The sequence below is a fragment of the Dendrobates tinctorius genome, unplaced genomic scaffold (genome assembly GCF_039654945.1).
Source record: "Dendrobates tinctorius isolate UK_male_01 unplaced genomic scaffold, ASM3965494v1 ptg000143l, whole genome shotgun sequence".
Lineage (NCBI taxonomy): Eukaryota > Metazoa > Chordata > Amphibia > Anura > Dendrobatidae > Dendrobates > Dendrobates tinctorius.
Window position 1 is genome coordinate 37,216,700 of NW_027361810.1, and position 22,871 is coordinate 37,239,570.

A 22,871-nucleotide genomic window follows, 5' to 3' on the forward strand; every position below is an offset into this window, starting at 1 on the left:
CCTGGCTATTTCTCAAAGAAATCCCACAACAAAAACTGCAAGTGTAAATCTAGCCCTACAGTTTCTACAGTTTTCCATACCAAAAATAATACAAAAACATGACACAGAAGTTTTCCTTTTAGAAGAAAACAATGAATTATTTTTAAGCTTTGGAACAATATTCTTTCAGTTGCGTCACTGTATGAAAACAAATAGGTCCCAATTCTTCCTTTGAACCTGTTTTTTTGTCTAGTTTTTTGTGTTTTGCACTTTTTTTATTTCTAAACCATATGTGCCTTTTTTTAAGCTTATTTTATATGTTCTCGCCTGTTTGTTTGTTTGTTTTTTTTTGTTTCTATTTTGGGGCAGAGTCTAGCATTTCTAGATGTTTCAGGGCTCAGTCAGATATCAGTTTATCTCATGTACGAGAAAAAACAATTTTTGGGCTCAGACTCTGAGAAATGTATCATCAGAATTTGATCAAAGTGTGGTCCGAGTGTCATCACTTTTCTTGTGCTTACTCAGGATAGCTGCCAGGTTCTCGTCCTACGGAGCATGAGAACAGTGCAGTGGTTGCGGCTTCAGTTTGTGGAGATTCATTCTATGAACAAGGTTCCATAGACTGGATGAAGAAGATGGGGATTGTTGTGGGACTTCCATTTGAATTATGGCAGACCATGTGGATTTTTAAAATGGAAATAAAAGGGTAAAAGAGGGTAAATGTCAGGGAGTGCTTTTTGCAAATACAAAACTTTTGTGTGTGTGTTTCTTTCTTTTGACTACAGGGTTAGTATTAGGGGTGTCTGGCAGACGCCTCTCCAATAATAACCCCTGGGCTTGATGTCAGCGGATATTACACTGCTGACATCAACCCCAAAACCATTACCTGGATTACCCCAAAGCACAAGGATAATCAGGAAGAGCTGAGGTTAAGCACCAGAATTGGCGCATCAATTGGATGCGCCACTTCTGGGGCGACTGCCGGCTGGTCTTATTAAGGCTATGTGCCCACGTATGCAGAAAATTTCTGCATGAAAACCGGACTCCTTCCCAGAAAATGCACATTTTTTTTCCACACTTTTTTGCGCGTTCTCCTCGCGTCCCCAGTCTCAAAGAAAATAGCTAAAAACACGGACTTTTCCGCAAAATTAATGAACATGCTGCATTTTTTACCGCAATACGTTTTTTTCTCGGAAAAAACACATCAATATGCACAAAAAGTGCAGAATGCATTAAAATGAATGGGATGCTTATTTTAAGTGATTTTTAAGCTTTTTTGCCAGTAAAAACGCTTAAAAAACAAGAAAAAAATGCTTACGTGTGCACACAGCCTAGGCTGGGAAGGGGCTAATATACGTGGACCTACTCAGCCTATTAATATCAGCCTGTAGCTGTGTGCTTAGCCTTCGCTGGTTATTAAAAATAGAGAGAACCACATGTAATTTTTTTTAGGATCCACCCTTTTTAATGACCAGCAAAAGCTAATCAGACAGCTGTGAGCTGATATGAATACGTTGGGAAGCTCCACGGTTTGGTTATTGGCCCCTTCCCAGACCAATAAGACCATCTCACAGCTATCTGCTTTCCCTTAGCTGTTTTTTAAAAAAAAAAATCTCACCCCCATTGACTTGCATTGGCAAGTGCAATCCAATTCTGACAGACAATCACAGCATGCTGCGATTTTGTTCTCAGTCCAATCCAAGATGAGAAAAAGCTCGCAGATGAGCACTGACTCAATTAGAAACAATGGTCAGAGTGCAATGCAATGTTTTGTCGCATTGCACTGGTCCGATTTATACGTCAGTGTGAGCGAGCCCTAAAATAAAATTTGGGATTCCTTAATTCTCAATATACGGATTTGTTTAAATGCTATAAAGAAATCCCCAAAAAATTATTCCTCCTTGAGTGATTGATCCCATGTTGCTCTGAGCTAATTACTTTCTATGCATATCATATTCTAGTATCTTGACGAAAACGCCTATAAAAATAATTTATGGCCTGTTATATATGGCGCTATGCTAATTCTCCAGAAATTCCGTCAAAGGCCAAGGGCTACATTTTTCTTTCTTTCGGCGGAAAAAAAACACGTTATTGAGGATTTTCCTTGATTTGTAGTGGATTAATGACTTCAAACAGCTTGACTGATTTGCTGGCCCTTCCTCTTGCTAGGATTCAGCTGATAAAAATATCCATAGACAGTGGAATCAGCGGAAGCCTGGCTTTTTCAGACAAGACTCCCATGTGATCACAATACAGGCGAGCTCAGTGAGGCTGGAGCTGTTCTACAAGCAGTAGGTAATGAGTCTTTGTGCAGACTAGGCGCTCTTACGCCGAACAATAAAGCATATGCTACCGGCTAGAAAATACTGCTTTGGGAAATTTGCAAGAAAAAAAAAATTGCTTTATCCGAATACGGGCGGTAACGACCAATTGTGACCCTGTGGCGCCTTCTCTATCAGCATTCCTTCTGTGGATTATAATTAGGATTTATTCATATCGAGAATGCATGGATTGGCAAGCAGCAGTTTAAGCAGGTCGGTTTCTTATTTCCCGTCTCCATCAGGTTTGTTTGTTTTTTTTTCTGTAATGTTTTATGCTGTTGATCATGTGATTTAAATGCGTAATGTAGATATAATTGCGTCGATCACCCTCATTTGCACATGGGGTATTATGTATGGAAATATGCTTTTTTTTTTTTTTTTTTTTTTTTTTTTTTTTTTTTCACAAATTGCAAAATGAAAATGTGTCTGTTAGGCCTATTGTGCTCTTGACTAATTATAGGAAAGTATAGTGGGGGTTTTATTTTATTTTTTTTTATTTGTTTCATAAAATGCTGCTTTTTTAAATATACAATCTGTCATTAAAATGTATTACTAATGTGACTATATAATAAAAAAAACTTCTTTAGAAATTTGAAATTTTTTTTTCTTTATCTTTCTTTGTGACACTGACAGCCATAACATGGCAATGTTCTGATAACAGAGGAAATCTGAAAATGGCCTGCCTAAACAAAATATTTTATCTTCGCCCACCTAAAACGCATTGAAAGCTTTAATTTTATACATTAGGCAAGTCCGCTTTCAATTAAACAGCCTTTGTCTTAGGGCTCATTTCCATTACAATTGCTGACTAGGCAAATTCTGGCCAGAGCGAGTAAGAAATGTCTTGGAATTTTTTATTTTTTCTTAAACCATTGCTTTTACAGGTTGGACAGGGAACAAACTAAAGAAAATGTGAATTTTAAATAAAAAATATTCCTTTGCAAACTGTATAGAGCTCATGTTTTTGTAAGTATTATTTAAAATGGTGAATAATTCTAATGATTTATAGCTATAGTTACACATTTTTATTTTTGTCTCATTTATAGGCTGAATTACAGGCTCACTTTACTTTTTTTACTTTCAGCTGTTTGGACAAGTACAGGCATTATGTAAATGACTCCACAATGCTAGGTTTAGCTGCAGAGACACGGGGAGGCGCTCGGGGATTAAAGGTCATTGCGCTGATGAAAAAGCTGAATGGGGAAAACCACTACATGCTATTGCATGGCGCTTTACTAAGAAGGGAGCGCGCATGTTTAATTAAGGTCGCCTAGATTTGATCTGAAAGGATCTTGTGCCATAATTAACCAACCAAGCAATACAGCGCTAGGCTCCAAATGAAGGCTCATGTGATGACGTTCAGCAAACCTAATGTTTTGGGTCTTTTTTCTGTAATTGATGCAATTATTGCACATTGTTTTATTGTAAGTTGAATGTAGCAGTGTACAATAAAAATAACTTTGACCCATAAGTCAACGCATCATTTTGGTTTATTGGGACAAATCTAGCAAAATCAACAATGCTTGTGATTGTTGTGTGGTGTTGTGTTTTTTTTTTTTTTTTTTTTTTTTTTTTGTTTTTTTATGCTTAAACTGCTTGCGCATCATGGGTCACAAGCTGAATACATTGCATCCAAGTACAATGTTACGTTCATTGATGTATGTATCTGCTGGCTTTTTTTATTTTATTAATTTTTTTTTTACAATGGTTGTACATTTTCATAGTTTTAGGTTCTTAGGTGTGTGCAACATAATATACCGTAATTCTCATGAGGCTAGGCTATCCATTTTCTTTTTTTTTTTTTTTTTTTTGCATTATTTTAAGTATTGAATTTTTCAACGCATGATTTATAATTCTATACTATTTTCAAGAATCAGCAAGAGGAAAAAAAAATGGCTTTCAGTACAGTCAGGCTTAAATATTACACATGTGATACCTGCATAGTTGGTCATAGACCGTTATCTGATCGGCCAATGAAAGACATAAGTGGGAGGGGGGGGGGAGACGACGACAAAATGACGTAAATGAATTTACTGTAACAGAAGTACACTTTCATTTTTGAATTTGATTAGTAGAGCAATAGACAAGTGACTTTTTTAAAATAACATCTCAAAATTGTATTGTACCAACACTTCATAGAGATGAAATTCCCTAGCATTAAAGAAATGAAAAAGAATGTTAATAGAAATGTCTCAATGTAATACTTCCATTTTTTTTTATTAATATTCAGTATGCTATACCTTTCATGTTATATAGCTACTATTATTCATATTCTTTACCACTATTTTTTTTTTTTCTTTCCCATGGTGTGCTGTTCATTTGAATTTGAGAAGAGGTTACAAACTCAATATATTAAATGCTTGTTTTTTTGTTTTTTTTTTTGTTTTCAAAATTGAATGTTATTTTATATGGTAAAAAATTGGGAATTTGCCAATAGTAAGAAAGGAGCATGGCTCACTGTGTCAATTAATCTGTTGTGTCCCCGTGGAATCGTCAGCACTGAATTGTCTTGTTTCATTCAAAAGAATAGACACACTGGTTAAAATCAGATGTTGTCCAAAAAGCAACAGGATTACACTCAGGCTGTGTGCACATGTTGCGGATTTTCCTGAGGAATTTTCCATGCAGATTTGTATAAATCCACAGGTAAAACTGCTGGTCAAAAGACCTGCGGGTTTCCCCTGCGGTTTGACACCTGTCATGGAGCAGGTGCCAAACCGCAGCGGAATACGCACAAAGAATTGACATGCTGCGGATTTGAAACCGTGGAAAATTCCGCACCGTGTGCACTGCGGATTTAATTTCCCATAGACTAAAAGGATACTGTACAATGCAGCAGAAACTGCAGCACACACACCCTCAATGTTCCAAAAGCTATAGTGATGTCCAACTGAAGCTCCCTTGCATATTAGAAATGAGGACGATCTTTCCATTATTTGTAAGAAGTAGATAAATTATTACAGAAGCATTTTCCAGGATTCTGAGTTCCAGTTTTCCTTGGGATTCACCTTTTTCTAGATGTATGTGTGTATGTAAATTGACCCATATCTTCGAAGCTACAGTGTGAATTTTTGGAATGGGGTATCCATTACACATATGGAGTCCTTGTGGGTAGACATGGACCATTCTCCATTGATCAAGTCAGTATTCTATGGCCAGTGGACCATAGAGCTGAGAACTGGCTCCTCTTTTGGATAGCCAGCCCGGCACTATGTGTGTGTGTGTGTGTGTGTGTGTGTGTGTGTGTGTGTGTGTGTGTGTGTAAACATGATGGCACAACAAAATCATTGTTGCATTAGGCTGGCTACTCAAATGAGGAGCCAGGGATGTTGGAAGTAGGAGTTGGTTCATGTCCAACGACCATTGAAAACTGACCTGGACCTGGGTCCTGCAAACCTAATTTGTTTATCTTTACCCATTGACATCCAAAATTTGGGGCCTTAATACGACCTTTACGAACAAATGTCCACTCGCCCATTGCATTTCTATTTTATCTTAATTAGTACACTATAGCGGTCTACTTCAGGATAATAAACCACCCAGATGTAATAGATGAAAAAAGTCAGCTACATTAGACTGTTTTCAGACACCGCATTTTCAATGAACTGTCCCAATGTTTCTAAAGATATATATTAATTTTTTTTTTTTTTTTTTTTTTTTTTTTTATATGGACATTCAAAGGGACTGTGTCAGCACAGGGTGACTGTTCAAACCTACAGTAAGTTAAGCCGCTAAGTGCATCACGGCTCGGTCAGTCATTTGAATGCACCTTCCCACCTTCTTGTTTCCCTCAATCTCCACCCAACTCTTTGCACACTGACTGCCCGTACTTGGTTTTGAACAGTCAGTCTGTGCTAACCGTGTCCCTTTATTGCCTACGAACAAGACTCCACTTGTCCTTTTTAGGGAGACCAACATTGATCACCAGATCAGTGGTCCTGCAACTCTTATCCTGCCTTTTAGCCTCCTCACTGCCTTGAGGCATCGTTCAAACGTCCATGATTGTTCACATATGCAAAAAAGTAAATGGTGCGAGTGTCATCGGTATTTACTCAGTGTAAAGTTTTTGAATCCAATATAGAAGGCCCTTAGAGAAAGCTGCTATACCAGAGAAACGCGCGTCGGGACACATGCCCTATAGTTAGAAATTATGTGAGGCAGTCGGGTTCATTCAAACATAGAAGGCAGATTCCAGTACTTGAGTGTCAGCATTACTCACTCCCTACTGAACCGTATTTTGCCATAGCGGAGATCTCACACAGTACCTAACGTGTGCTTATCTCTGTTTCCAACAGTCCATGTGTCATGGTACATAAGGGAAAGTTCTCAGTGCTTGAGCGCTAGCACAACCCGCTCTGTACTGAACGGTACCTTGATTTTAGCACAGAACTCGCGTGGCAACCAGTGTGTGCTTGTGCCTATTGCCAGCACTCCATGAGTGATGTCTTCCACAGGGAGAGATCGCACTTGAAATTTTGAGCGGTGCACGCTGATTACCGCCTGCCGCAGGGCTGTATCCTCGGCAGCGGCTTTCAATGAGCCTATGGCTGTGTGTTTCAAGGTGATACAACTTTTGGCAACAATCCTACAATAAGATGAGTTACTCATTACAACACATCAGCTCAAGGCGGCTTTACAATCAGAACTGCTCTAATATCGGCTCATATTGCTGAGCGCCCCATTGTTTCCAGTACGGTTATTATATTTTAAGATTTTTCAGCGCATGCATAAATTGTTTATTACCATTGAATGTTTGTTTTGCCTTCAATGAACCTGATTAATTTAGGTGGATTAGGTTGACTGTTAATTTATGGGGACAACAGTCACAATCACCTATATCATCTAGTCATCTCCCACATCACTTTACCTATAGGAATCAGTGGGTCACCTTACAAAATATCATTGAGACCCAATAAACCTTCACACTGGATGTATGTACAATAATTTTAGCTAGAATTTTAATACATATGAAATAAGTTTAAATTTAGTTACACTATCCCTCTCTTTATTGGATTCATAATCTATTGATCGTGTACACCTATGTGTAACTTTGTCCTTTTGAGAATGGATTAATCATTACTAGTGATGAGCGAGTATACTCGTTGCTCGGGTTTTACCGAGCATGCTTGGGTGGTCTCTGTTGTGAGTTCATTTTCCCTTTCACCGTCGATGTCTTATGAACTCCCTCTTCTGGTGAAGGAAGGTAGTGAGGCTGATTACCAAACACCTGATCTGGTAGATGACTGGGTAACAGGAACTTCTGACTGGATATAAGGCAGCCGATGCCCTTCTGAGTCGCTGGTGATTTCTCTGCTGGATTCTTGGAGACCAGTCTGATTCCTGCTTCCCAAAGATAAGTTTTTGCTCTGCTTTTGAACTTATTAGTTTTGTTTACCTTGCTTTTTTGAGTTCAGCCATCCCCGGTCGGGGGTGTGCTGAGTTCCATTTTTGTCTCTGATCAGTTTGTCTCTTTGCTCTGTCTTCAGAATTTACCTGAGTGCTGATATAGTCATTTTGAAGTCCTAGCAACTTCAGGGCCTGTTTTTCCTATCAGACGGTTGGGACATTTTTTGGTAGGGTTTTTTGCGGATTGCAGACAGCAGCTTTTCTATCCTGTCCTTTTTAGTTAGCTTGGGCCCCATCGTTTGCTCAACCTATCTTTCTATTTGTGTTGGTGTTTTCATCTTGCTTCACCGTCATTATATGTTGGGGGCTGCCTATTGCTTTGGGGTCTGCTCTGGGGCAGTTTAGATTTCCCCTTTCTTTAGGCCTATTTAGTTCTCCGGCTGTGATCAAGTGGTCTAGGGCATCGTAAGGACCCCCCCCCCCACGGCTACTGTTAGTTGTTGTGGATAGGATCAGGGGTCTGCAATCCAATAGCTACCAACCTCTCCGGTTTTCTGGACTTAGCTTGTATTTTTGTTTTTTCCTCCTTCAGTGACTCATTCATAACAGGTCTCCAAGTATTTGGGCGTGTTCGGAGATTGTGCTTGACGCGTCTGAATGATTTGCAGCTGCTAGACAGGCTGAATACATGTGGGGATTGCCTGTTTGTTAGGAATTCCACACATGTATTCAGGCTGTCTAGCAGCTGTAAATCATGTAGCTACGTTGACAAACACAATTTCCGAGGACGCCAAAATACTTGGAAATCACCCGAGCAACGAGTATACTCGCTCATTACCCTTTCAGTGTAAGTTTTTACCATCAGTGTTTTTCATGTATGGATAGATAAAGCTTTGCTATTTATTTATACACTCCAATGTTATCAAAGAAAGCACATTGATGCTATCTCAGTGCTGTCCAGGATATTCCCAGACCCCTAGACTTGTATTGATTTTATTTATTTTTTTTTTTTTCATATTACCTGTTAAACAGACTCGTCCTTGGAAAATAATGGAGACACCAAGTTTTCGGCAATGTGTGAAAATTCTGAACAGCCCCATAGTGGTCTGAATAAGGCTTATAGAGGAGTTTTAATGGAGCAGAGACTGAGCATGTGTAGGACTGAGCATGTGTAGGACTGGCAGCAACGTACAGTTAGTGCCACATACATTAAATGGAATGTCATTGTGAGTTTGTCATAGAACTTAATTACTTGTTACATGGTCAGACAAGACTTCTAAGTGACCGCAAAGGAAAATGATTACCGTAATTTGAAAAGTCTGTGGGGAAAAAATACCAGTAAAACTTCAAAAAATTTCAACCCAGACAATAATTACAAAGTCTGTAGTAAACTCTAGAAATTGCTACATACAAAGTATTTTCAAGTAAAATCTGGTTTTTGTGGTGTTGGTGATGGAGCAGATGTTGTTTTGAAATAACACCACTTTGTTTGGAGCAGATGTTTTCAGCACCTTTTTAAATGATTTAGGAAAAAAAAAATAAACCTTTTCCAGAGGAAACCCCACCACCCAAAAAAGTGTATCCTGAGGCAATGTTCACTTGAAAACCTGATCATTAAGCTAAGGGTTCATTCACACTGAGTCCAAGAAGATGAGAGTAGATGTTGCCTTCCAATTACCATGCTGTAATACACAATAGTGCCACCTGAGATAGACAGGTGCATCTCACAAAATTAGAATGACTCCATCAGCAGTACACTCCTTGTGAATCTCCCCCAAATTATTGAATGGCCTTTTCTTAATAATCCTTTCAAGGCTGCGGTTATCCCGGTTGCTTTTACACCCTTTCCTACCACACTTTTTCCTTCCACTCAACTTTCCATTAATATGCTTAGATACAGCACTCTGTGAACAGCCAGCTTCTTTAGCAATGACCTTTTGTGGCTTACCCTCCTTGTGGAGTGTGTCAGTGACTGTCTTCTGGACTTCTGTCAAGTCAGCAGTCTTCCCCATGATTGTGGAGCTACTGAAACAGACTAAGGAACCTTTTTTAAATGCTTAAGAAGCCTTTGCAGGTTTTTTGTTTTTTTTTTGTGATTTATTCTAATTTTCTGACATAATGACTTTTGGGTTTTCATTGGCTGTAAGCCATAATCATCAACATTAACAGAGATACACATGAAATAGATCACTGTCTGTAATGACTGAGTTTCACTCTTGTATTAAAGAACTGACGTAAACTAACTTTTTGATATTCTAACTTTGTGAGAAGCGCCTGTATGTCGTGGCCAAAAGTGTTGGTATTCCTGAAATTGTTCCAGAGACTAAAGTATTTATCCTAGAAAATTGTCATTACCCATCTTTTGTTCACCTATTTATTTTGTGCTTTGAAACAACACATACAGTTGTGGCCAAAAGTATTGACACCCCTGCAATTTTGTCAGATAATACTCAGTTTCTTCCTGAAAATGATTGCAAACACAAATTCTTTGGTATTATCTTCATTTAATTTGTCTTAAATTAAAAAACACAAAAGAGAATGAAGCAAAAAGCAAAACATTGATCATTTCACACAAAACTCCAAAAATGGGCCAGACAAAAGTATTGGCACCCTCGGCCTAATACTTGGTTGCACAACCTTTAGCCAAAATAACTGCGACCAACCGCTAACAGTAACCATCAATGAGTTTCTTATAATGCTCTGCTGGTATTTTAGACCATTCTTCTTTGGCAAACTGCTCCAGGTCCCTGATATTTGAAGGGTGCCTTCTCCAAACTGCCATTTTTAGATCTCTCCACAGGTGTTCTATGGGATTCAGGTCTGGACTCATTGCTGGCCACCTTAGAAGTCTCCACTGCTTTCTCTCAAACCATTTTCTAGTGCTTTTTGAAGTGTGTTTTGGGTCATTGTCCTGCTGGAAGACCCATGACCTCTGAGGGAGACCCAGCTTTCTCACACTGGGCCCTACATTATGCTGCAAAATTCATTGGTAGTCTTCTGACTTCATAATGCCATGCACACGGTCAAGCAGTCCAGTGCCAGAGGCAGCAAAGCAACCCCCAAAACATCAGGGAACCTCCGCCATGTTTGACTGTAGGGACTGTGTTCTTTTCTTTGAATTCCTCTTTTTTTCTCCTGTAAACTCTATGTTGATGCCTTTGCCCAAAAGCTCTACTTTTGTCTCATCTGACCAGAGAACATTCTTCCAAAACGTTTTAGGCTTTTTCAGGTAAGTTTTGGCAAACTCCAGCCTGGCTTTTTATGTCTCGGGGTAAGAAGTGGGGGGGTCTTCCTGGGTCTCCTACCATACAGTCCCTTTTCATTCAGATGCCGACGGATAGTACAGGTTGACACTGTTTTACCCTCAGACTGCAGGGCAGCTTGAACTTGTTTGGATGCTAGTTGAGGTTCTTTGTACGGATGTTGTATAATCTTGCGTTGAAATCTCCTGTCAATTTTTTTCTTTTACGTCCACATCTAGGGAGGTTAGCCACAGTGCCATGGGCTTTAAACTTCTTGATGACACTGCGCACGGTAGACACAGGAACATTCTGGTCTTTGGAGATGGACTTGTAGCCTTGAGATTGCTCATGCTTCCTCACAATTTGGTTTCTCAAGTCCTCAGACAGTTCTTTGGTCTTCTTTCTTTTCTCCATGCTCAATGTGGTACACACAAGGACACAGGACAGAGGTTGAGGCAACTTTAATCCATGTCAACTGGCTGCAAGTGTGATTTTAGTTATTGCCAACACCTGTTAGGTGCCACAGGTAAATTACAGGTGCTGTTAATTACACAAATTAGAGAAGCATCACATGATTTTTCGACCAGTGCCAATACTTTTGTCCACCCTCTTTGTTATGTTTGGTGTGGAATTATATCCAATTTGGCTTTAGGACAATTCTTTTTGTGTTTTTTCACTTAAGACAAATTAACTGAAGATAATACCAAAGAATTTGTGTTTGCAATCATTTTCAGGAAGAAACTGAGTATTATCTGACAGAATTGCAGGGGTGTCAATACTTTTGGCCACAACTGTAAAAGAAGGGGGGAGGAGGCAAATTGTGTGAATATCCAACCACAAAAAAATGGGATGGACAAAATTGTTGGCACTCTCAACTTAATATTTGGTGTTCTTTTCTTTGTAGGCCTAGTTTTGTTTTTCAGTAAACAGTAGAATGTATGCTTTACCAAAAAGCTCTGTGTTGTTCTCCTCTGTCCACAAGACTTTCCCAGAAGGATTTTGGCAAACTGTCTTTGTCAGCAGTGGGGTCCTCTGGGGTCTCCTGCCATGGCCTTTCATTCAAATGTTGTCTGATGGTTCATGCTGACACTGATGCACCCTGAGCCTCTTGGACAGCTTGAATTCCTTTGGAACTTGATTGGGGCTGCTTATCCACCATCCAGACTATCCTGTGTTGCAACCTTTGTCAGTTTTTCTCTGCCGTCCATGTAAAGGGATATTGGCTAGAGTTCCATGTGTTGCACACTGTGGACGAAGGAACATCAAGTTCCCTGGATATTGATATTGTTTAACGATTTTGGTTCTAAAGTCCTCAGACAGTTCTCTTTTTCCTTTTTCTGATCTCCATGCGGAGTTTGGCATGCACAATGCCAAGACTGAGTCAACTTCTCCCCTATTTATTTGATTTCAAGTGTGAATAATTATTTCTTTTTTTTTTTTTTTTTTTTTTTCCATATCCACACCGGTTACTTGCCACAGGTGAGTTTGGATGACCATCAAATGCTTGAAACCAACTTGTTTATCCATAATTTTGGAAAGATGCCAGGAACTTTATCTGGCCCAATTTTTCTGGGGATTTGTATTAAATTGTTCCCAACTTTGCGCCTTTTTCAGGTGTGTAACAAAACATGTGTAATTGCAATAATTTTCTGGGAGAAATGCTTCATTTTCCTTATCAATTTCAATGGAGCCAACAATTTCGGTCATGAGATATAATAAATTATCTTGTATGTAGCCTGCATCTCATTTCAGATCATAGCTTTGCTTTCTGAAATCCTCATATTCTGTAGCAGGTTTTGGGACCCAGTACACACTTTTTTTTTATTTTTTTTCAACATTCTTCCATCTGTATGAAGTCTTGGTTCTCGCTTCAAAGTGCATGGGAAGGACATCAAAGGCATTCATGTTTTTGATGTGCCTGTTGATTTTTCAATGCTCTAGGATATATTCCTTTTTTTTGTCTTCACATCCAGAAGAGCCCATATTTTTGGCTTTTCAATGACCATATATTTTTTGCTTAAAGGGGTATTCCAATCAGACTTTTGAAGGTGCTGGAATGGTATGGGTAGATGTAGGTCCCACCTTTAGGACTTGCACTTGGGCCTTGTTCAGATGTCTGTAACTTCTCACCTGAACTAAAACTGGACAGATTTTCATCATTAGTTCGTGTCAGTGTTTCATGGTTTATTTTTTTTGTTTGGTTTTTTTTTTTTTTTTTTTTTTTTTTTTTTTTTTTTTTTTTAATGGGCCAGAAAATAAATTGCAGAGCGTCTCCTACCCTTTATAATGTTAATCACTGACTTCACACTGTCATCTGTGTGTTGTCCATGATATTTCACTGACCCATAGAACTGTGGTGTCGAGTCAAAATGACTCGATCAAAAACAGACATGTCTCCATGTTGTGCGTGGTGTTTTGTTTGTACACCACAACTTTCCTTGAAGTGATTACCGGTTGCGATCTGTATACACTTTGTCACTTTATTCTGTATTCTTTATTTGCACTTTTTAGTTGCCAGTGGCTAGTGTTATGTCTGTATAGCCCTCTGACTTGTGCACTTTATCAGCATTTTTAGAACAAATCTTTTATTTGCTCAGGCTTTGAGGGTATGTGCACATGATCAGTAATCACTGTGGGTTGGATGCTGCGTACTTGTGCAATGTCCAACCCGCAGCAGCCAGCTGTTACAGCATAGTGGGTAGGATATTATGATATCCGATGCTCGTCTCCGCTGGTGAGCCTCGGGCATATGGCGTGTCTTTCCAGACGGCAGCATGTCCATTTTCTATCGGAGGCTAGGGTCTTCGCAAGAGGAATTTTACCCATGCAATGTATTGGATGCGGTGAATCCACACGGTTCAGTGAACACATGCGGAATCGCCTGTGTTCAATAGACGGCAGCGCTGTGGAGGCAGTGAACATGCGTTGCGTCCAAAGCGCTGCCAGTTCCGGTTTTGGGCACATAGCCTTATAAATCTCTGCATAGGGGAGAAAGGAGCAGAGAAGATCACTTTTGGGCCACATTCAGTATTTGTAAGCTAAAAGCAGGAGTGGGTGATAAATACAGAAGTGGGGACTTATTTCTATTATTATTTTCCTATGATTGTTCCACTCCTGATTTTTAGGTTACAAATATTGAAAGTGAGAATGTGGCCTCCCTGTGGATATTGGCTTGACCAGCAATTGAAATCGTCTACTAATGATATGTAGCTACATTCTTTTTGAAGTAGAAGACATTTTCAGGAAATTGCCGGTGGTGTTTTCTCTGAATTGGCTTTCGAAGCCTGAAGCAGTTGAGAGAAGATACAAAGGGCGGAAAATGTGCCCAAGTTATTTTGTCATTACCTCGCCGCTATTCATTCTTTTTTTGTTGTGGTCGTGTGTGTGTGTGTGGGGTGTTTTTTTTTTTTTTTTTTTTGTTTTTTTTTTTTTTTTGTTCTTGTGCAAATCTAAAGTTCTCATTGACTTGTACCAAAATTATCTTGCAATAATAGTGAATTTGCCCGTATGTCTTGTAATACCAAATAAAATTAGTTAATTTATAAGGCGGTAGTTTTTAACAAGAGAAAAGAACTTAACTCTGATTCCTACAGGTGTAGAGGTGAGTAGAGCCTACAGTATATAGTCATATTCATATCCGCAGGCTCCCCAGCACAAATGTCATAATCTACAGATGCGTGATACTTAGGTCTGGCGTCACCGGCCCCGCTCACCTTCTAAAGCGGAAGTGAGTGGAGCCTGATTTACACCTTTTGAAATAAGTTATGGATCTTGTGTGATGAGGCAATAAAAAGAGAATTGGCTCTAAAAGCACAGACTTATCGGCTGTCCCATAAATGTAGTGTATTTTCAAAGCATTGCCTTACCGAAAGGTCAACTGTTGGGATTGCTACAAATACATTCCAAATATCTCTACAAAAGTTTTAGGCATTGTTAGAAAAAATGCAACAAAGTAAGGCTACTTTCACACGTGTGACATACGTCGCAATGCGCCGTTTTGGAGAAAAAACGCATCCTGCAAAGTTGCCCGCAGGATGCGTTTTTTTTTTCTCCATAGACTTGCATTAGCGACACATTGCGGCATATGGCCACACGTCGCATCCATCGTGCAACGGATGCGTCGTGTTTTGGCGGCCGCGACGCACAAAAGTTACATGTAACTTTTTTGAGCGTCGTGTCCGCCAATTTCGACCGCGCATGCGTGGCCAAAACTCCGCCCCCTCCTCGCTGGACATTACAATGGGGCAGCGAATGCGTTGAAAAACTGCATCCGCTGCCCCTGTGGTGCAAATCTTTCACAACATACGTCGGCCCGACGCATTGCGACGGGCCTGTACCGACGCAAGTGTGAAAGTAGCCTAAGAATGCATTACGAATTAGGGGTTATGGTTTATTTTTATTTAACAAAATGCAGAGTGAAGAAAAGAGAAGTCTAAATCCAGTCCAACATTTGGGGTGACTGCCTTATGCCTTCAAAACTGCATCAATTCTTCTAAGTTCTCTTACATCTAGTTTTGAAGAACCTCTGCAGGGAAGTTGTGTGATGCCGGGGTCCCATTAGCATGTGACACCCGATGATTCTCTCATACGAGCAGAAGCCAAGTGTCATTAGCTTATCACATCCAAGCGGATGGGAGCACAGCTGCGGAGGAGATGGAGAAAAGTAATTTCTCCATCTCCCCCATTACCTGCGTATATGACACTGCACTCTGGTGATATCCGAGTGCAGTGCGATGTTTCACACGCATCCATACAGTAATATTTGTGCCTGTGATACCATTCTTGGGTGCAATTGCAGGATGCTTCTATTGTTTGCTCATGCCAAACTTACAAGGAACTTCAACCGTGTTTCATTGCTTCCTGCACTGACTAATAGATGGGTGTCGCTGTGCCCCACTGGTTGCTGCCAGTTCTGAACTGATGACTGATGCGCTGTATCTGATATTGAAGGAAAGTAAGCATGTTGTCTTCTTCTGTTGCACTAAGTTTCCTTGGCCGACTACTGCATTTATCATCCTCCTTGTTGCGCATTTCTTGGTGCTTATTCAAAAGAGCTTGAACACATCTTGAAACTTAAATTTGCTTTGAAGTCTTGACTTTGTACAGACTTTACTGATAACGTAGTTCTACTGTATGTTTTGTTGTGCTCAGCCTTATCAAGGGGTATGAACTATGACATTGTCTCCTATAACCTCACCATTGTAGCAGAGTTTGGCTGTTTCTCACCCAGTTTTAAGCCACTTGCACAGCTGTTTCAGTTTGAGTATTAAAACCTATAAATGAAAATGATCATTATAACCTGGTTGGTATAATTGGTTATCGTGTATGGGTTTTTTTTTTTTTTTTTTAATCTAAATATCCAGTATTGGGGGGGGGGGGGGGGGATATTTGACCGGTAAACAGTTGTTCAAATGCAAAGAATTATTCTGAGACTTGTTAAAAATGTGACAAGTCCATCTGCTTTCTGCACCTCGCTGATCTGCCAGGTTTCGTCTGTCTTGTTTGTTCATATTCTGATTACTGATGTCTGCCGGGGACCAGTAAACCTCAGATCATGTATCACTCATGTGGACACCGGTATTTCTGTGTCAGCCATATAACCCTTTATCTGTTATTTTATTATTGCCATCTAATTAGTCTTTTCTAGGTCTCCATCACCTCACTGTGTAAGAACAAGGCTTTAAGAAAAGGCATTGTGTTTTGCAGAGGTTTACATGTACCTTCCTAGTCCAGATCTTGTCTGCTAAAAATCATTCTGTAAATAATCCTAATTTAGTCAAAATATATAATATAATTTTTTTTCTTTTTTGGTCGAGTAAATGTCATGTCAACTTCCTTCCCTTCAGGTGCATGTGACAGTACCGCAGCTATGAGTGGCATTTTAAAGAGGAAGTTTGAAGAAGTTGATGGATCTTCACCTTGTTCTTCTGTCCAGGAGTCAGATGATGACATCTCCAGTTGTGAGAGCGGAGACAGCAGTGACAGCATCAACCCGTCCAATTCCAGTCACTTTACACGTATGTGTCAGGTTTTCACGTATTTGTGTCAACAGTTTTGACAATGAGCCAAACCCTTTTTTGTCAATTATGCAAAGGAGGCAAATAATTCTATTTAAAATGTTTTTGAGTTTTGACTCGCCTATGCTGCATTCACACATGGCACCAGGACGTATCACACTATCTGTTGCGTTTTTTTTTTTTTTTTTGTTTGTTTTTTTTCTCCTTGCTGTTCCACACCTAGTGCCATGCGGTTTTAGCTTTTTTTAAATTTTGGAATTTTATTCTGGAGCTGGAACAACTTTTTTTTTTTTTTTTTCCAGTATATGCAAACTCAATATTTATGGTCATCCGTTTTGCAAATGCAGCTCTGCCATTAGTCAATGCGGATCTGCATAAAACGGAAGACAGACTTTGTACTTCAAATTTTCATCTGTTTTTAACTGATCTATTGCAAAGACTCGATGGGTATAAATGTAAATAGGCCTGGACTTTCTTGGTTATCTATAATGGATTACATGGTCTTCCCATGTGAGCCATTGAAGACTCGATAGATAACTTTTTGTGCTATGTTACAATGAAGAAAGAAAATAAAAAAACACAATATATGCTAAAATAAAGCATTGTTTGGAAAGGACTTTATAGGTGAAGGTGAATGGAAACATTTGGAACATGTTTGGGCATAAATAGTTCATGGGTTACCCTGATTTCTTTACACGACTATATATGCCTGTGTGCGTAAAAAAAAAAAAAAAAAAAAATATATATATATATATATATATATATATATATATATATACACTTCTCACCACTCATTGAGAAAGGACAAAGACCACCCCCATTCTCCGGTCCTCTACGTTACATTAAAACCAAGCACACCATTGTTTTTCTTGTGAAATTCTCAATAAGTTTGTGTCACATGATCCTCTTCCCATTGGAAAAAATAAAGTTGGATCCAAAATGGCCGACTTCAAAATGGCCGCCATGGTCACCACCCATCTTGAAAAGTTTCCCCCCCTCCCATATACTAATGTGTCACGAACAGGAAGTTGATATCATCACCCATTTTGTTTACGTGTGTCCACATAAATGGCCCACACCCATTTCAGAAGTTTCACTATACAGGGTATGTAGTGTCCTCATAAGTCCTGTTATTTATTCGGACTCCCATGACAGCACCACGAGAGAGGGGATCCGCCCTATAGGAACAGGAAACCTACAGATACAAAAGGGCGGCACCTCTCCCACGCATCAGTTGGTTTCCTGTTCCTGAGGGGACGGGATCCTACAGAAGACCGGATCCCAGGCCGGCCAGCCGATACCGGTAGCGAGGGGGTCTCCTTCCTCGGCCTGGTGCGGATCTCCTGGAGGACGCCACGGTGGCCCAGGATGGGTGTCACGGCGGTGGCGTGTGCTGCAGGGAGCGGCGTCCGGAGGATGTCCGTCTCCGGGGTTAGGCCGCCGCCGGTGAGTATGTTCCCCCCCGGGGGTTCCCGGCTCCGGCGGCGCAGGTACGGCGGCAGCGGCTGTGACCAGGTGGCGCTGCTTCCGGGGCTCCCGGGCGTCCCGCGTGACTTCCGGTCTTTTCCGGGGTAGCGGTGACGTCAGGGGGCGGGCGGAAGATGCACTTCCGGGTCGGCGCGCCACTGCGCATGCGCGAAGAATCCAAGATGGCGGCGCCCATCGGAAACACCGATAGCATCGGCTTTCGGACCGGGTCCGGCGCCAGCTGGGGTAGGGAGCCCTGTTAGGGGGGAGGGGCGCGGCATGGATACTGCTGACCGGAGGAGGGGTATTTAGGCAGGACCCCGGCAGGGTACCTTGCCTTGGCCACATTATTACAAGCAGCAGTGTACAGCAGCAGCAGTGGTAATGGAGAGTGATCGAGAGCAACACCAGCAGAAGCAAGGGCGACAGCAGCGGCAAGCATCACTGCCGCCCCTGGATGACCTTCTGCAGGTCAAACAGAAAAAGAAAGTGTCCCGTGACAGTAATGAGCGGGCGGGACGAAGTGACCAGTCCACTCGTAAGAGCTCCTCCAGGCAGACAGGAGCATCGACTGAGAGAAATCCCCCTCATTCTCCGGTACTTGATTGTGGCACTGGTAAGTGATCTTCGTGAAAGTTCACTCAGTGACGGGACCCCCCTTCTGTGTTTTTTTTTCTAGGGGAAAAAGGCTACAAGTAAGACTAAACATAGGGATTGCGCACTCTGTGCATGCCCATTACCGGACGCATGCCTCAAAAAATTGTGCCCCCCCCCTATATTCAGCAGACGGTGGCAGAAGAGTCGCCCGCGGTAGCGGCGAGTTTAAGGGACATTGTCAGGGCAGAAATGAGGGAAACCCTAAAGTCCTTGTCCCAGCCGGAAAGTCTAATGGGCGAGGTCCCGGTGGAGTCCGATTCCTCGGTAGAGTGGAGAAAAAGCAGAGACTCCCAGGCTTCATCTCCCTCGTCCTCCTCAGGAGAAGAGGACTCGGGGCGATTTTGTCTGCCTCTTGACCGGGTAGACAAGCTGGTCAAAGCAGTCAGAGGGACAATGGAGGTAGAGGAGCCTAAGCCCCAATTATCCATGCAGGATGTCATGTTCTGTGGGCTGGAACAGAGGAAGCGGAGAGTCTTCCCATTAAATCAAAAGATCCAGGATCTGATCCACAGAGAGTGGAAAAAAACGGATAAGAGGGTCGCTACCACTAGCCCTCAAACGCAGATACCCCTTTGACGATCCGGCAGTGAATACTTGGGACAGAGCCCCCAAATTAGACGCAGCCATTGCAAAGGCATCGAAAAGATCCTCGCTGCCCTTTGAGGACATGGGATCCCTTAAAGATCCCCTAGACAGGAAGGCAGATACTTTCCTTAAAAACACCTGGGAAATGGCGGCCGGGTCCTTAAGACCAGCAGTGGCATCAACGTGCACGGCCAGGTCCATGATGGTCTGGTTGGACCAGTTGGAGTCACAATTAAAACAGGGTACATCAAGACAGACAATTCTTGGGGCCCTACCGACCATCCAAGAGGGAGCAGCCTTCCTAGCAGATGCCTCAGCGGATGCAGTGAGAATGGCCGCCAGAGCAGCAGGTCTCTCTAATGCAGCTCGTAGAGCCCTGTGGCTAAAGTGCTGTCAGGGAGACATTCAGTCCAGGGCAAAGCTCTGTGCGATTCCATGTGAGGGCGAATATTTGTTCGGCGCTGTCCTAGACGAGCTGCTTGAGAAGGCGGGGGACGACAAGAAAAAATTCCCAAACCTTTCGTCTGCGTCCTACCGTCGTCCATTTGGTAGAAGGAGATTCGGCCAGGGGAGAAGGCGCAACTCTTCGCCTATTAGAGATCGCCCCAGATGGGAAGACAGAAGGAGAAGAGGTACGGGCTATATGTTCACACGCTCGTCGAGAGATCAAAAGAGACCAAATCAATGACTAGCAATTCCCGTGGGGGGTAGACTGTCATCCTTCTTCCCGGCATGGTCACAGATTACAAATAGTGACTGGGTGCGCAAGGTAATATCCACCGGGCTTGGATTGGAGTTTACCCAGATCCCGCGGGATAACTTTAAACTAACCCCTTTAAGATCTTCTCCTCTCGAACAAGCGGCTTTAGAAGCGGAAGTCTTGAGCCTATGCCAGAAAAATGTCCTGGTAGAGGTTCCAGAAGCTGAAAGAGGAAGAGGGTTCTACTCTCCTCTGTTTCTAATCCAGAAACCTGATAAGACATTCAGAACGATTATAAACCTTCGTTTCCTTGACGAGTTTTTGATTAATTGTACATTTAAGATGGAGTCCATTAATACAACAATAAAAATATTGTTTAAAGGTTGTTTTATGGCAGTCATAGATTTGAAAGATGCGTACTATCATGTACCTATCCATAAAGACTTCCAGCAGTTCCTGAGGGTGGCGGTTTCAGTAGGTGGCACAGTGCGTCATTATCAGTATAGAGCCCTTCCCTTTGGTCTCTCAGCAGCACCCAGGGTATTTACAAAGATAGTGGCCCAAGTTATGGCTCATTTACGGGAGGTTGACGTCTTAATCATCCCATATTTAGATGATTTCTTGATTGTGGGAAAATCAGTGGGTCATTGTAGATCCCAGATAGAAAAAGCTAAATCCAGATTAGAAAACCTCGGATGGATTTTAAACTACGAGAAATCCCGACTCCAGCCCTTAAAAATACAGAAGTTTCTAGGCTTATTACTAAATTCAGAAACTCAGCAGTGCCTGCTGCCACTAGATAAATTGCAAAAGCTACAGGAGCAGGTTCTTCGGGCAATTGATAATCCATCTATGACCCTCAGACAGGCCATGTCCCTGTTAGGCTCTCTAACTTCATGCATCCCAGCAGTCAGGTGGGCACAATTCCATACCAGAGCCCTTCAAAACGACGTCTTGGTTAATAGCAGGGCCTTGGAAGGCTCCTTACAAGGTCGAATGTTGCTAAGCCCCTCAGCTGTTACATCACTGAGATGGTGGCTCGATAGCGAGAACCTAGCATCAGGGGTGCCCTGGATAACACAGATAACCCGTATTATAACCACAGACGCAAGTTCCTTCGGTTGGGGAGCCCATATGGGGGACATAGTGTTACAGGGACATTGGGATTCTGATTCTGAAATCTCATCCAACCAGAGAGAGCTATTGGCGATAGAACGGGCAGTCAAACTCATTATGTACCTACAGGGCCATCACGTGAGGATACACTCGGACAACCAGGTAGCGGTAGCATATGTCAACCACCAAGGTGGAACCCGCTCCAGCGCTCTGATGCAGATAACAGAACGGCTCCTCCAGATAGCAGAGAAAAATTTTCTATCTTTAACCGCGCTCCACATCAGCGGAAAGGACAACGTAAGAGCAGACTTTCTAAGCCGCAAGGCTCTAAGACAAGGAGAATGGGCTTTGAACAAAGATATTTACCACCAGATTGTCCGCAGATGGGGTCAGCCAGAGGTAGACCTCTTTGCCACCAGAGAAAACAGAAAAGAAAAATCGTTCTGCTCTCTGAACCCCAGGGAAAATCCCCTGGCGGTGGATGCCCTCCTGATAAGATGGGACTTTTCTCTGGCATACGCCTTCCCGCCATTGAATCTTCTTCCTCTGGTAGTCAGGAAGATCAGAGAGGATCGGGCAAAAGTCATACTAATTGCCCCCTTTTGGCCCAGGAGGACCTGGTTCGCATGGTTGAGGACCATGTCGGTATGCGATCCCTGGGTACTGCCGAACCTTCCGGATCTCCTCTACCAGGGGCCAGTCAGCCACCCACAAGTAGCGGGACTTCATTTGACGGCGTGGTGTTTGAAAGGTCACTATTAAAGGATAGAGGGTTCTCCAAGAACTTAATTGACACCCTCCTAAAGAGCAGAAAATTAACTACCACTAACATCTATGCTAGGACCTGGAAACGCTTCCTGTCCACCTTTCACTTTGACGTCAGAGACGGAATTCCCACGAAACATATTCTGGAATTTCTCCAGAAAGGTTTCGAATTGGGTCTCTCCACAAGTACGTTAAAAGTACAAGTTTCAGCCTTAGGGGCCCTGTTTGCAGGTGATATTGCAAAAAATTATTGGGTAGCAAGGTTCATCAGAGCAGCGGCCAGATCGAGACCTATACACAAAGACAGATGTGTGCCGTGGGACTTAAACTTAGTCCTTACAGCCATGACGGAAAGTCCGTTTGAACCTTTAGATTCTGCCTCACTAAAGGTTATATCTCTTAAGACAGCATTTCTGGTAGCGATAACATCCGCACGTAGGGTGAGCGACATACAGGCACTTTCCAGATTGCCCCCTTACACAGAGTTCTTGCAAGATAGAGTAATCCTAAGGTCAGATCCAGCATACCTTCCCAAGGTAGCAACACAATTCCACAGGACACAGGAGATAGTTCTGCCTTCCTTCCTCCCTAATCCAACCAACCCTAAAGAGCAAAAACTTCAGGCATTAGATATTAGGAGATGCTTACTTACATATTTAGCAGCCACGGATCCTTG

The 22,871-nt window shown here is 41.9% G+C and overlaps 1 protein-coding gene across 4 annotated transcripts in view; it reads left to right on the top strand.

The window, feature by feature from the left end:
* Positions 1–22,871, top strand: part of CSRNP3 (cysteine and serine rich nuclear protein 3) — a 126,236-nt gene that overhangs the window by 77,770 nt on the left and 25,595 nt on the right. The window contains exons 1-2 of one of the 4 annotated variants that reach the window (XM_073545770.1): positions 2,140–2,274; positions 16,735–16,905. In XM_073545770.1, the coding sequence (XP_073401871.1) occupies positions 16,758–16,905 (148 nt within the window). In that variant the 5' untranslated portion in view covers positions 2,140–2,274; positions 16,735–16,757. Of the gene's footprint in view, positions 1–2,139; positions 2,543–16,734; positions 16,906–22,871 lie in introns of those variants that run through there. The other 3 variants (XM_073545768.1, XM_073545769.1, XM_073545771.1) reach the window with 3 other exon arrangements.